Source organism: Cyrtonyx montezumae, unplaced genomic scaffold (genome assembly GCF_038088225.1).
Source record: "Cyrtonyx montezumae isolate F1298 unplaced genomic scaffold, pur_monq_1.0 scaffold_17, whole genome shotgun sequence".
Taxonomy (NCBI): domain Eukaryota; kingdom Metazoa; phylum Chordata; class Aves; order Galliformes; family Odontophoridae; genus Cyrtonyx; species Cyrtonyx montezumae.
In genome coordinates, this window is record NW_027071903.1 from 8800187 (window position 1) to 8815432 (window position 15246).

The 15246-nt window shown below is 45.0% G+C and overlaps 1 protein-coding gene across 1 annotated transcript; it reads right to left on the reverse strand.

The window, feature by feature from the left end:
* Positions 1 to 8688: 8688 nt before the first annotated feature.
* Positions 8689 to 11006, reverse strand: POP4 (POP4 homolog, ribonuclease P/MRP subunit). Its single transcript, XM_065733201.1, has 7 exons — positions 10979 to 11006; positions 10849 to 10901; positions 10524 to 10747; positions 9994 to 10071; positions 9731 to 9792; positions 9286 to 9387; positions 8689 to 9064 (listed from the first exon to the last, which is right to left on the reverse strand). The coding sequence occupies exons 1-7, from the start codon at positions 10983 to 10985 to the stop codon at positions 8928 to 8930; spliced, it is 663 nt and encodes a 220-aa protein (XP_065589273.1). The 5' UTR covers positions 10986 to 11006; the 3' UTR covers positions 8689 to 8927.
* Positions 11007 to 15246: the final 4240 nt, after the last annotated feature.

Here is a 15246-nt window from a genome sequence, read left to right on the forward strand (position 1 = left end):
AAAGCAGAGGGAACAAGAGTGTGATAATCATCAGTTAATTTAAAAAGATGTAAATGTGTTCACCTGTGATTGACTGATATGTCAAAGACACACAGAGTTTCATTCGGAGTCCCCACTTTGTGTGTGGGTATAGCTTCTATTTATGTGACCAACATGCTTTGGTCTCTTTCCTTTGCAAAGTTCCTTTGGAAGTGCTGCCCGGGCTGAGCGTGTGTGTTTCTCTGAAGGGAAAAATCATCTCTTTGTGAGGGACCCGTGTTTTGCCCCACGTCAGAGCTGTTTGTGCAGGAAAGGAGCTGCTGATGTTGCCTGGGGCAAGTTCTGTGCACTGAGTGCACATTGCAAAGTGGCCTGTGAAAGGAGAAGGAAAAAAATGCAAGGAAAAAGTAAGGAAATTGTTTCCTGTTGCTCTTCAAATAAAAGGGAAAACCTGAAATACATGAGTGTTTTCGTGGTGCTCTGCTGACCCTGTGGGAAGAGCACGATCAGTTTGGCTGGGATCTCCGCCCATTGGCACAGTGGATCTTTAAGTGGAAAGGTGCTGAGCTGAAGGAGGAGCCCCAGGGTTTTCTTCCGAGGTGGAAGGCTTATCTGCTTTGAAGTAGTGTATTGCTGATGAGGTTGTGCAGGGTATGAAGTGTGATGCAGGCCAGAATGCAGAGGATGTGTAGAAGGGTCTCACCATTAGTGAAAGCTGTTGTCTGCTTGAGAAACCAGAAGGATTTTGTGCCATGTGGTGTGCAAGAGTTGTCCATATGCATGAGCTGCCATCCTGCCTTTTTGGGAGTGATGGGTACCTGCAAGGGTTAACATTTCCTGAGATTTCTCTCTGTCAGGTGCAATGAGATATGCAGAAGGCCTTATTTATTTATTTATTCTTCCTTTTTTCCAGCATGAAATACTTTGTCTCTAACCACAGCCCTGAAGAGCAGCTGAGGGGAGGCAGGGGAAGGCAGTGAGGTTTGGCTGTGTACCATTTGTGCTGTCTGAATTCATTAGCTTCAGAGCCACCCCCAGGTGCCTCCACCTGTGTAGCTCCTGCACCCAACCTGGGGGACTCTTTTACCACTACTGCATGCATTAGCCTTCATTAATACAATTAGCATAATAGCGATTAGGATTCATTATTCCCTACAAAAAGATAAAGCTGGTAATACGTATCTCAGAATCAAGTTCCTTAGTGCCTTGTCTTGGGATTGCATTATTTTGGAGTTGTTTGCCTCTTTATATCCTTCCATCTCCTAGAAACAAAAAATAAATAAATAAAAAGAAAGCCACTTAATTGTAAAACTGTTTGGGTCAAAGAAATGCTCCGAGATGATTCTTCACGCATGCTAAAGAGGTGAATTGATCTATGGGACCCACACGGCTCAGACACCACTCAACAGTCTGAACTGTGAACTTCATCTTCTTCAAGCACAAAAGCTACTTAGTTTCCCCATGTTGAAGACTTTTTATAATAGCAATAAGACAACTCTAGAGAGAACCATCTAATATTAACTCCGGGGAGTAATCATCTAATCACAATCTGGGGGTGATTTGAAGCACTCATCTGGACCGAATGCCTCACAACACCCCAGGAGTGGTTTTATTGCATGATAGCAATACCCCATTGAGCCTTATTGCTTAATTAAAAACAAATTCCCAAGTAATTTTTTTGCCTTTCCATAAAAACACAGTAGTACATAGCATGTATAAAACATCCATTAAATGATGGTAGATGCAAATTTACATTGTGAGATACAGTGCTTTTCTTTACCACTTGGGGTTGAAGTTAAATGTAAAACCATTTCCTATAATCTGCGCACTGCTGCGTTTAGAGAGGAATAAATACAGGAAGAGAAGTTCATTGTAGGATGCCTTGTTTTTATTAAGTGATGTGTTTGGTCTCCTTGCAAAGCAGTTTGGCTTCTGGTCCATCTTACAAACACAGCAGCAATGGCCTTTGCTGCCTGGGCTCGCAGTGCTCTGCCAGTGCACATCTTCAGTAGGAATCGTGCACTTCTCTTTGGGGTTTCCATTTCTTTCTGGGCAGATTGAGCAGGAGCAGTGCAGGTGACATTTCTGGACTATGCCCAGCACACTGTACAGGTGCTGCCCGGGTGTGCTTTGTGGGTTTTGTAGACTAGTAACAGGTTAAGCCTAGTGCACACGTGGTGGAGCTGCTTGTGGTTTTGCAGCACAGCTGAACTCTGCCTGCACCAGGTGCACGGCTGATGGGTCTCCATCTCCTTCAGCGTTACTGGACGTGCTGCTACAGCTGTGGCTGCTCTGCAGGAGAGCCAGGCACCATGGCAGGAAGATCCTTTCTGTACTGCTTCATGATCCCAGCTCACAGCTTTCTTTATACATTTACGGAGTGCCCGAGTGGTCTCCAGTGTTCCCTAAGGATTTCAAGTGTTGTCCATGTATTACTGACAGAAGCAGTAAATCCAAGCTTTTACGTGATGGTGTGAATGCCAGAAATGTGTCAGTATGATTTTTTTCTCCCCAAAAATCCCTTTATTTGTTGAAAATATGTCTGCAAGCACACTTGTTTTGAACAAAAGCTGAGGCTTAGTGGTAACTTACTCTTGCTCGAATGTCCTGTGAGAGAGATGTTAAGCACTGTGGTGGAGGATTTGTTAAAAAGAGGTTGCGGTGTTGTAGTGGTGAAAAGAATGAAAGTAAAGCTTGTTGCTGCTGCTGCCTATGCACGAGAGCAGTGCATGGTGTAACAAAGTCTGTGTATTTAACCTGATCTTTATCAACGTGGGACAGTGCTGGGTCAGGAAGCGATGTGAAAAGGCCTGGCAGTGTTCTTGAACACCGCGTATACATATGCACATAGAAAAAAACCAAGTTCGTGTGGGTGTGGTTTCTAGGCACTGTCTGCTTCATGGGCAGTTTGTTCAGGACAGGGATAAAAAATCCCTTTAAAACTGTGAGCATCTGGCTCCATCTGCTGGTAACAAAGCGAAATTCGTTGTTCTGGGCATAGAGAGAGGTGAGGTTTGTGTTTGTGACAGCTGCAACAAAATCCAGCAAGAATATTAACAAATGAAATGCCTGTCCCTCAGAGCCAAGCCCCTGCCCTGTACTCAGCCTCCAGCCCCATCCTGTTTCGTTTCAGTGGTGGCTCCACACTTTGATGCCTGGGGTTATTCTAAAGATACCATAAGAGAAGCACCTATTGCTGAAACTGACAGCAGGCAAATGCTACAAACCTCTTTTATTAGAAAGTACAAAGCAACAAATTCTGCCTGGAGTATGGTTGATAAATCCGATCTCTTGTAGGCATCTGGAGATTGTTTGCAAATCCCCAGCCAGCTCGTTTTGTAGTCATTGTTACCATCATTCAGGTTAATGCTGCCACTTTTTATGTGCTAAAACGCATGTGGTGCTTTATGGCTGAAGAGAGTGGAACAGAAGTTCTTTTAAAGCCCTTCCTAGAAGTTTGCTGTTTGGAGAAACAAATGTCAGATCGCTCACCCCAGCTCAGAACTGCTGCTCTGAAAATGCAGCTGTGAAAAGGGATTACTTGGGTGCTCATTTAAGAATTACACAGCAAGAGACCTAAAATAGCAAGTGGAACAAGTACACTTTTATCTTTTCTTGCAAAGATTTGCCTAAAAAACACAGAATTTTAAGCCAGAATACTCATGCTAAGTTCTGAATGTCATTTGAATTTTTACAGCAGTTATAATCTCTGACATACAACCTTGGAAATGGGGTCTCATAACAGAAATGCCGTGTCCCTTGACACCAGCAAGGAGTAGGCTGCAATTCTGAGACAAGTTTACAAGGCTGGCTTATGTCTTCATAATATCACTCACATGCTGCTAAGATTTTCTTTCCTTATCTCCTTCCTCCTCTATATTTTCATGTAGAAGAAATGGAAGTTGTCAAGGGCCCCGGCTGCAGAAAGATCCCACTTGCCAGTGCTTTTTTTTTTTTCCCTCTCATTATCATACATTCACAATCAGACTCTAATTTCTGAAATAAAAAACCTGCAGGATTCTTTATTGGGACTATTAAAGCTTCAATCTTCATTATTTAGAATAGCCCCTTACCTTTTGCTCAGTGAAGTCATAATGCAACTGTTCCGATAAAAACTGTTGGAATGGCTACTGTGGCAGCAAGTAGATTTTCCTTTTGTGTAAAATAATCTGCTGTGAGTGAGACATAACTATCATTTACATTAATTAGGCAGCCATATAATGGGGTGTTCAATAGCTGTTACATCATTTAAATTCTTCTTTGAGCACCTCAGCCACCCAAGAACTATCCAGCTGAACATCTCTGAGCCCATCGTACTGAAATAATCCTTTAGAGGAAATGCAGAGTGTTGCACAGAAATTCACACACAAAAAAAAATCAAAAAATTTGTATTTATTTCAAGTTTTACAGAAAATGCACAATTAGTTTTCCCCTCCCCACAAAATCCCACAGTGCTATTAGGTGGAATTAGATCTGGGGCTGTTGCCGTGGGTGTGTTAGCAGACAGTCAAGGAGCTTGTATTGGGAAGTCTTCGCTGACAGCTGGCCCCCAGCACAGGAGCAGCTTTCCTTAACCATCTTGGTACAGGCCTGGGGCCCTGGGCTGCAGAAGTGTGTACATGTATCATGGAGCTAGGAGCTCAGTCTGAGAGCTGAATGAAATGAGGCTGAATTTATTAACAAACATGCCAGGAAGAGATTTGTACTGATATACTGCAAATCTTCAACGCGCCGTTCAGCTGCCTGTACAAGGTGGTGGTTATCAGATCAGTCCGCATCTGGGATGAAAAATAACACATTTTAAATCAGTTTTGTTGGTCAGGATATAGTGGAATAGGTCCTAACAGAATGAAAAGTGAGTGGCTTGCAAACAAATGGCTGTCTGGGAAACAGGGCAGGACAGACCACGATGTTTAGGCTGTGACTTTTCCTTCAAAAACTATTGGTCATGCTATTCCAGTCAGTAGTATACTCATTTATTTTCTCCTCTTAACGATTATAAGGTACCATGCCTTACCTCATAGCAAGCAGCAGAGCTTCTTAGTGGGAATAGCTCTTAATTCAGCACTAAATGTTGCTGGGATTTCTTGCCACAGTCCCTCTGTGCAGGCTGTGCAGCCCAGGTGTCAGAGCAGTAGGTACAGCACTGGGTGCTGCTCTGCAGCCCAGCAGTGGCTGCTCCTCTCAGCTGCAGTGGATGCCTGATCCTGTATTTTTCACGTTTGTGAGTTAATTTATTTAAAGCACTGAAGGGGCTTCTGTCTTACTGAAACAAAACGTCAAACACTTGGGAAGTGTGGCTCAGGATGGAAACGACAGCATTAACAAAGGGGAACGTGAGGCAAAGGTGGACTGAACCTCTGTGAAATCCCATGGAACTGGTGAGTGTTGCCTCGTAGTCTGGAGCTGTATTTCTTGGCAAGGTACGTAACACCACGGTTTGGTAACCACTAATGAATGAAAAGATTCATAAATCCAGTTTTACTTTCTGTTTAAGAAAGGTGAACATTTGTTACATAGTCAGCTACTGCACTTTACTCACTGAGGCCCCCTGTGCTCCCTTGCTGACCTTGGGAGCCCGGGGGACCTTGGGAGCCTGGAGGCAATCAGTACAGCTGGGATGAGAGGGACAGCTGAGGAAGGTTAGCCTTTCAAAGCACTCAGGTGTTTGCCATATCAAGAGACCTTGTTGCCTAGGAGAGCAATTGTTGGCCACTTGTCCCAGCTGTGGTGGGCAGGACACTGGTTATATAGTGTTCTTGGGCACTAGGCATCATCAGTTACTGCTGAAACCCCTCGTGGGGTGCAGGCTGGAGAAGGCTGCAGGGTTGATGGTGTTTAAAAGAGGAGCGTGTGTGTTGCTGAAGCCTTAAACTTGCGTCCCAAGGTAAGATTGCTGCAGAACCAATGAGAAATTACTCATGGAAATCTTACTGTGTGGTGAGGGGGCATTACAAATAGCAGGAGCCAGGGATTAGCCCTCCTGTAGGGTGGGGGTGTGAGAGGCTGCAGTAGGAACAGTAAGGTGACTGGAACTTCTTATTAAAAAAGTCCAGAAAATCCTCTTCTGATGTGGAGGAGCAAGCGGGTGGCTCAGGTGAATGGCTGCTGTGGGGCCTGCCCACTGTCACAGCTGCTTTTGGAATTAAAGAGAGGTATTATTGAGGGTAAAATAATGGCTGCTCTTGCTTGGACTTTTCCTTTGCAATATGTAGCTACTCATTAATCACCATGTGTTACTGTTCCAAAGTATTGTAAAGTTCGTTTGAAAAGAGTTTCCTGGTCAAAGGTTGTAACAGCCTCAGGAATGATTTCTAAGGTGCTTGCAAATCTAAAATCTTAAAATGGACAATGAATGAGTCTGTCAGAGGGGTAAACTTGTCCAAGGCTCCAGAATTTGTTTAAAAAATGTGGGGTGCCTTGAATATATGAGATTAACATCAGCCACGTGCTGCTGTTGTTTCAGTGATTTAGTGTCCTCAGATGAAAATAGAAACTAGTACGGGCTGTGCCTAAAGTATGCATAAAGCAATTCCACTTGCCTGTGGGGAGGGGGCTGTGACTCCTTTTCCCAAGCTGTTATTTAACAAGCATCCCAGAAGGTTGTTTTGATTTTCCATTGTACTGTTGTGTGAGCTGTCTTTGAAAGGAGGTATAAAACCAGCTCAAATAGTGAATTCTTCATTTCTTCAGCTGTGACTTAGCTTTAATTTCACATATTTTAAACAGCGGTCGTTTCAAAGAGAACTTGTTGTTTGTTTTCCCCACTACAGTTCAAAATCCAGTAACTGGATGGTTTACCTTTTTTTGTACCATAATCAGAGTTTAAAAAAGGAAAGTGTAACATGTATACAAATAGACATATTCATATGTGTAGTAAGAGGAGAGCAGAAGTGTGATGAAACAGCATGATGGCTCGTAATTCCTTGGCTAGCTGCTGCTTTTGAGTCTGTGTCCCTTCTGCATGCAGTTCTGCATTCAGCATAAGAGCAGTAGGGATGGCTGTGACTAGTTATCTCATTTGCTAATATTAAATCCAAAAAGATGGGGGAATGGTGACAAACAAGCAGGGAAAGAATGGTGAGCTGTCATTTTCATGTTGAGTGGGTTCCAAGAAGGGTCCTGCACAGGCAGCAGGGAGTGAAAGATGAACACAGGGAGAGCAGGTGGGACAGGAGTTTGGTGCAAGCAGCTTGTGGGCAGGCAATGAATAATGCCAGTGATCTAGCTTAAGTGATATATGGGAGATGTTTGGAACACCTCAACGAGGCAGAAAGGCCTCTTCAGGTGATTTAGCAGCAGCAGTAAAGGTATCTTGAATGCTTTGGCTGTTCAGATCTCGTTAGGCTTCATTTGTCATCTGTGCTGCTAGCATCTGATTACCTCAGGGAGACCTTTGAACACCTCTTCAGCACTCTTTACTGTAAATAATGATTTCCTTACTGTTATTTATTGGAAGGGACTGCTAAGCAGCATATGTCTTCTGGTCACTGAAGTAGAATTTAGAAAAATGTGAATAGCAATAGCTGTGGAAAATGCTGTTGTGCTCATCTATGTGTCCATATGGCAGGATATGGCACGTCCTCTGCAGCACAATGAAACAGAATTGTGCCTGATTCCAATTTGTATGTCATTGCCATTAATAATGTCTAGTTAAGACATCTATTAAAGGTCTTTAATGTTAATTAACAGGACTATGCCAATAAAGTTCCATTAGCTTCCCTCTATTAATTTAATATTATAGGCATTTAACAGATGTCTTAATTAGATATTATACTGATAGCTATAAGCAAAATTGAAATGAAGCCTTTGTCCTGCAGGGAAAGTTTCCACTATGATTTCAGCTTTCTGCCAATTTGTTGCTATTTCCTTGTGGATTTTCACAGCAAACGAAGGGACTACGAAGAACTTTGTGAGAAATAGTGCTTAAAAGGGAGATACCTTGGGTGTAACAACTTCAATGCTCAGCGAAGTGCCTGCTAACTTTAAAGGACTCATGAACAGAAGCCAAGTCCTTGTTTAGTGATTATGAGTAACCACAAGCTCAGAAAAGATGACCATTTCTGCCTGTGAGGCATTGCCCTGTTTTAGGCACTTGTGGTTTAAGAGAGATGTATATCTTCCTTGTTTAGATGCATGCATTCAGTTAGAGGTTTCACCTCCATTTCACTTTTTGCATGTTTGCATTTTAACCTTTACCCCAACGATGTATTTTTCCATTTGGGTAGATGATAATTCTATGAAATGGCACAGATAGTTCCAGACTAAGATGAGAATGTTGCCGACCTTGGTATTTTTCAGTCCTTTCAAGTTAGATACTGAAACGTTCTGTAGTGCCTGGTGGAAAACAACAATGCAGAAAGCTTTCCTGATACTCACAGAATGAGTCCTCATTGTACTGTTGGGAAATGATACCCTTTGCAGCACAAAACACCTTTGTTGCTGACTCGATACATGTGAAAGACGTTTTTGCCCAATGCCCACATGAAAAGGTCTTTCAGACTAGAATGTAGATAGTAGAAGGGGAAAGGTGTTGATCCAGGAACAATTAAAAGAAAATCAAGCTAGCAGCTGCAGTCTCCTTATACAGTAAAAGAGGCAGACAGAGCCCAGTTCATACAGAAGGCAGTAGCAACGCTTGTCAAAAAGCTACAAGATAAAATACTCATTGGGAAAACATACAGTCAAAATTGAAACATGAGCCAGGTAATCAGTACTAATCACAAGTTTAATTGAAAGTAGAACGTTATATAGAAATAACAAAAGATGCAACTGAGACTCCAGCAGTTTGACAGGCTGCTTTAAAGGCAAGAGAAACCAGTCATTCTTCAGTATGAAGAAAAGCTTTATTAGCTAACTCTATTTTCAGTCTGCCAGAAAACCTGGTTTTTGAACTGCAGGAAAACAGCAGACATCTTAACTAAATTTCCTTTTGATTTGCTATGAAATCATAGGTCAATAGTTCCTTTCAACTTGAACTTCTTTGCAGACCGCTCGCTTGCTCGAAGCTGGAACTTGCTTCCATAGATGTAGGAAATGAATCCATCAGTCTCCAAGCTAAATACGTTGTTAATTTTGGGAACAACTGGAAATGCAGAAGAAATTAGCAAGTAGTGACTAATTGAAGCCCCTGATGGCTTTTACATGGCAGATAAAGATATCTAACTCTGTATAGTGGCAGAAGTTAAAGCACTGGTAAAGAACAATGTACATGCTATGCCAGTACATTTACTCAGAAGTATAATAATGTTCAACAGGTTTTTAGTTTCTCAGATTATAACAAGCACAAAAAAACATCTTGCATACCTTTTAATTTGTTGTCTTTAGTAATAATTTTGAAGACGTGTTTAAATTCCTGAAGAATTATTCCTGTTATCCCAACATAAGATGGGCACTTTGATTTTGTGACTGAAAGAACCAGAGTATGCAAATATTAGAAGAAATTCAGGCACAGTTTGTTTGCTGTTCCATGGTTGCCTCATGACTTTAGAAGTGAGCTGCATTATTCTGAAATAATGCAGTTCTGGTGATAACTGAAGACTTGTAGGTAATCGTTCCATTAATCAGAGCAGTTGAAGAATTAATAAGTGCTGGTAAACGGGGAAAGACTCCATCAACACAGAATCACAATTATGAATCACAACCATACAATTGTGTGATTCTGGAGTTGATACTGAAAGGAATTTAATGAGCACCTGAAACACAGGAGAGCATACTGCATTTCAGACAACTCTGTAGAATAAAACAATACCTGTAACAATAGCTCCATGGAGGTCTGCTTTTAGCAGCTTGCTCTGAATCATCTGTGGTTGTCTGGAAGAAAAGGGTGGGATCACAGAGGAAAAATACATGGAAAAGTATGCTTTACAGTGTGACCGTGTCTGCTGAAATGATCAAAGCTTACAGAAATAGTATACATCCTTATTAAATAATTGATGTTTTCAAGTTTATCGAGTTACTACTTGAAATATCTTAGAAGTGATGGACTTTAGATTAGCAGACATCTCAACTTACGCATCTGGTTTAAGTCCATAACACAGGTCTCTGATATACTGCTTCCAGAGTTCGTGTAGTGGTAGAAAGATTTCATACCTGCAGTTAGAAGGCAAATGTTATACAAGAACTTAATTTAAAAAAATTATAGATTGTCTTAGTAAGCAACAAAGTTAAGACTAACAGCTGTAAGCGTTTTCATCTTCTCTAAGCACCTAGACATGGGGTAAACCACTCCAAGGAACAGGTTTGGTTTTATAGGAAAACTAGACACACTTCTGACAACTCTGGGGGGCATATGTTTGAGAGTGCTGCTCCTCTCCCTCCCCCTGCTTCATTTGAGGAGCAGCTAGGGCCCTACTCGGCATGCACAGGGTCAAGGAACGTGGTGCAGAACAGATTCTCTGTAGCAGACAGCCTGTGTTTTAGAAGTGAAATTGCAGGTGGCTGTGTCAGGGAGAGGATCGGTCAGGGATGGGGTCTCGGAGCGGGCAGCCCAGGTGCGGGCTGTGCTGCGGGAACTGCACACAGAGCAGCAGCTCTGCTCGTACCTCTGCTGCTCGGGCTGGATGTCAAACAGGCGCAGCTCCCGCCGCTCCCTGGCCGTGAGGGTTTTTGTTTTCTTCCTCTTGGGCTTTTTCCTTCTTCTCGGGCGGTGCTCCAGAACCACGGCCTTCCTCGTTAGCACGTCCCGGATGGCCTCGTCCTTCTTCTTGGGCATGCTGCGCTTCAGGAAGGCGCTCACAAACGCTTCGGCCTGCTCTGAGCCCTGGGGCTGTGAAGGCATTTGGAAAGCTGCCTCACCGCAATGGGAGCAGGCGGCGTGCGGGGAGCCCGCCCAGGGACGCGCGCGGTGCGGGGTCATGGGGACGGTACCTGCAGGCGCAGCTCCTCTGCCGCCTCGCGGGGCAGCGCGGCGTACAGCACACCTGCAGGCGGACAGCGGCGTCAGCCGGACCCTCATCTTCATCATCCTCCTCCTCCTCCCCCGTCCCGCCGCACTCACCCTCCATCGCGGGGCTCCGGCGCAGGCACTGACGTGTGCGCGCGACCGGGGCGGGCCGGAGCGCGGCGCATGCGCGTGGCTGCGTCCTCCCGCCGCTCCGCTAGGGGGCGCTGCAGGCGGGGCCCCCTGAGGCAAGCTGAGCTGCGCGTGCGTTGTGTGGGGGTGCGCGGAGCAGCTCCCGCTGTTCCGAGGGCTTTGCCTCGCGTGGTGCAGCAGCGCGATGTGCTGAGGGAAATGGGAGCGACTGCGGAGCACAGAGGCACTGGAGTGGTATCTAACAAGAAACGCAATTACAGATGAGTGTATTTGTCTCCTCGGAGCCGTACGTGTGAGCGCTGGATGGCGTGTGGGAACGCCTCCCAGCAGTGAAGGATGCTGCTGCGGCGAGCAGGTCCCCTGACTTACAAAGCAGGGACTCCTTGAGTTGTCATTGCTGTTTAAGAAGAGATCAGTTTTCATGAATGGAGTACCGGGATGAGCACTATGGGTCTTCGGGGCCGTATGAGTGCTCCTCGGCTGGATTTATGCTGCAGTTCCTAAGGCACTTAAGGGATTAATAATCAAATCAGTGTCGGCGATGCCCGTGTTGTAAATGCAACGATCCAGGCTGAACAGGTGCCTGGGGAAGCCAGCCTCTTCCAGCAGCTCTCCATCTTCATTTCCCAGTCTGTCTTCAGAGGCAGTGTCTGGGGCAGCCGGCTCAGCTCGTTGCTGTGTGTCCCAGCAAAAGGGCTCTGAGCCAGGAGCAGGACCGCACCAAATAAGCATCAGAAAGAGCAGGGGGGAAAGGGGAATATGTGGAAACTGATTTTATACATCACAAAAAAGGTGAAGGCTCAGAGAAACGAGGGAAGGTAAATAAAATGAGAATGTAGAATAAAATCCAAGTGGAAATGTGTGAACAGAAGTGCAGATAATTATAATGCTTGTTCCTGAATGCACGTTGTTCTCTGCTCTACCTCTCTCAGTATCATATAGGCCTTTGAAGCTTTTTACTGTTTCAAGTAAATCAGCTTGCAAGCATGATACAAGTTTATGGTGATATAAGCCCCTAATATATATTGTTTATTCCACTTCACAGGTGCCGACACTGGCATTTCTTATTCCATTAAATCCGTGTATGGCTTTATTTATTGCTTTTGAAGTCTATCTAAGTCTATTTTAAGTCTGTCTAAAAACCCAGCAGTGAACCACCATACACGTGTACAGCAGGGGGCCGTGTTGCTTTGGCTGTTGGTGCTGAATTGCAGTGTGTGATGGCCAAGGCAGGTAACAGCAACGTCCTGCGGGAATTTCAGTGATGGAAAGCTGCCACTGAGGTGCAGAGTATCCAACGGCAGTAGCTAAAGGTATTGGTGTGACGTAAGGATAGAAGATCACTGTGTTGCTTTTTTTGTTAGTTTGTTGTTAAAGAGTAATGGTGAACTGAAGCTGGAGATGAGCGTGAGTGAAGTGATGTGTGTAGGAGGTGACTGCGCTGTCATCACTGAGACACTTTCACTGATTGCAGCTGATACAAGAAATAGATACTGTAATTCTCCAGAAAGAGTGTCTCAGCAAGCATTGGAGTTCTTAAGATCAGCATAGTTCATTCCTCTTGGCCACATTGTATTAGAAATTGTATTAACAGTCAAATTTGGTCTCTTGGGACAGGTGTACTGCTGAAAACAATTGCTTCTTTGAACCCTCCCGTCTGATTTCCTCCATCCAAACACCAAGTTGTTAATACATTTCCCAGCCCCTCTCCATTCCCTTGCTGTACTGAAGCAGTGTACGGCCAGCCTAGCTCCTTCCTGCTTCTCAGCACTCTTTCTTGGCCTTTCTCCACATCCCCCTTTCAGCCCAGCCGTCCAGGAGCACAAACCAGGCCCACATTGGCATTTCCAGGGCTCGGGCTGACTGTACCTGCGTGGCCAGCTTCCTCATGGGAGCTGGGGCTGCTCGGCTGCTCAGTGAGCCTGGGCTTATGCGTGGTGTTGGGAAGGCAAGCAGTAATCTCGGAATATTTTCAGAACTTTAAATGATTTAAAGGCTGGATTTTAAAGCAAGGAAAGAAGCCAGTTGTTGGGACTAGCAGTTGGTTGGGCTCTGTAACGCTGCTCCTCGCCAGAGGGCAGCCCAGCACCAGGAGTGGGGTGCTCATGGGGAGACAGTGGTGTGAGCAGGCCTGCTGCAGTGCTGCCTGCTGTGAGCTGCCAGGGCCTGTTCCTCCATGGGGCAGACCCCAGCTCTATCAAGTATTAAAAGTTAAAAACTGTTTTGAAATGTGACTGTTGGAAGCTTCTTGCAGCATATAGGCCTTAGGTTCTCGTGTCCACCAGCCTCTCTTACATCACAGTAAAAATGTCTGTGGGAAGAGGCTTTGGGGGAATTCATTTTCACCATAAGCTAAGGAAGTGACTGTTTTGTTTTGTTGTTGTTAAACACCATCATCTTTCCATATCCAAATAATAAGCTGTGCCTTTCTTAAAAAATGTGAGCCTAGAATACCTGGTGGTACCTCCTGCAGAACTGTGATAGTTGTGCCTCACACAACACTGAAAAGCAGAGCTTGCTCCCAAAAGCAGTAATGAGGAGCCAGGAGCTGAGCTGCTGGCAGCTGACGTTGGGCTTCCCTGCGTGCTGAGCTCCCAGCAGTGCAGTGTGACAGACACCGCTGCTGCTCCTCAACAGCTTGGGTTTCCTAATTAATAGCAGCGTTCTGCACCCGTCTATTAATCTGTGGCAGCAAAAGTAATGACTCCAAGACAGCCTGTCTTTAATTTTTGAGTCTCGTTTAAATCTTGTGTAATATTTTATTTTTAAACATGGCAAATATTGGCTTATGTCGTGGTAGGGATGTGTGGCGCAAAATGAGTGTTAAATAAAAATGATACAGTCGTGATCACTGGAGCTATAGCAGATCGAATTGTTTAATGATGTATTTCATTTGGTTTTGGTCAAACTACATTAACATAAGTAAAATTTAAAGAGTGAAAATGAAGAGGTTTGCGGCTCAAAAGTACCCATTACATTGGATTTTTCATCAAAGAGAAGTTTAGACTTCTTGGAAGTGGTTCAGCTCTGCAGGTCTGCGAGGTGCAGTGTGCTTGTGCTGATTGTGTGCTTTCCCAGTGCTAAGTGTAGGCCAACGATACGCTCCTCATCCCACACGTCACCCTGTAGGGCACGGGAGAGAGGCACTGACTGACACAAGTGGCACTGAGTGCCGTGATGCTGCGCTGCCCGGAGCCTGCTGAGCTGTGGTGGCACTGGGAGGGCGGTCCCAGGGTGAGGACAGCCCCTGTCCCACTGTCCAGCCTGTGGTGAGGCCTGGGATCTGGGCTGAAATCCCCAGAGACTTGTAAAGATTCATTAGTTGGAGACCAATTTCTTATCTTTGCTCTGTAATGAGGCGTCCATCTCCAAGGCATCGCTAGCTGGCAAGGCCCTGTTCCTGCCAGACTCTTTCAAAGTAACACAATTAGGCTGTCAGGGCTGACATTATTTTTAATAAATCGAGTCAGCTTGCTCTGTCCTTGTCTGAGATATGTTTCTAAGTGCACGCTAATAAAGGTGTCAAATGCCAAAGCACCCAGTATCTTTAGGTCCTGGTGGTTTGAACGTGCACAGTCCCCCAGCGTGCACCAAGTCCTGCCCACCTTACGTATGTGTCCTGGGAACTGGGGCTGAACAAATAAGCAAAAAGACACTGCTCCCAGAATGCAGTTTCTGAAGAACATAGCAGTCATGGTGCAGCAAGCTGACTGCATCCTGTCGTGTGCCCCAGCACCTGAGCTGTGCACTGAGCTGCTGGCTGAGGGCAGATGGCAGCTCACAGTGAGCACTGCTGCTGGGGGAGTGCTTATGGGGCACAGTTAGTGGCTTGGGATAGCTGTAACAGTGGTGGTACCTGAGCTGCTCAGGTTGGCTGTGGTTATTTGGGTGTTGCTTGTAAATACATTAGCTTTTTATGGCTGATTATAAAGGTATTGGTGGCAATGGCAATGGGATGTCTAGCCCAGAACGTGGAGGAATTCAGGCAGATCCTGCTCAGCAGAGCGCACTGATGGCTCTGATCTGTGTGCTGGGGAGTCACACTGCATTTCTGTTTGTGTACATGGAAGGAAACGCATCAAAGGAGATGATGGGTGCTCAGCACCCAATGGGAGGCTTTCATCTCCCTGTGTGCAGTCTGATTTCCTCTGAACTCAGGTGTGTGCCAGGCAGTGAGGGGTTAATGCTGTGTTGCTCTGATAACCAAACAGACCAAAAATGCCTGTTCAAGT

Bases quoted from the DNA above. Each gene is read 5' to 3' on its own strand.
- POP4 (XM_065733201.1), bottom strand. The intron at 10,748-10,848 runs GTACCGTCCCCA...ATGCCTTCACAG, and splicing joins CAGAGGAGCTGCGCCTGCAG to CCCCAGGGCTCAGAGCAGGC. The intron at 9,793-9,993 runs GTAAGTTGAGAT...CTTTTCTTCCAG, and splicing joins TATGGACTTAAACCAGATGC to ACAACCACAGATGATTCAGA.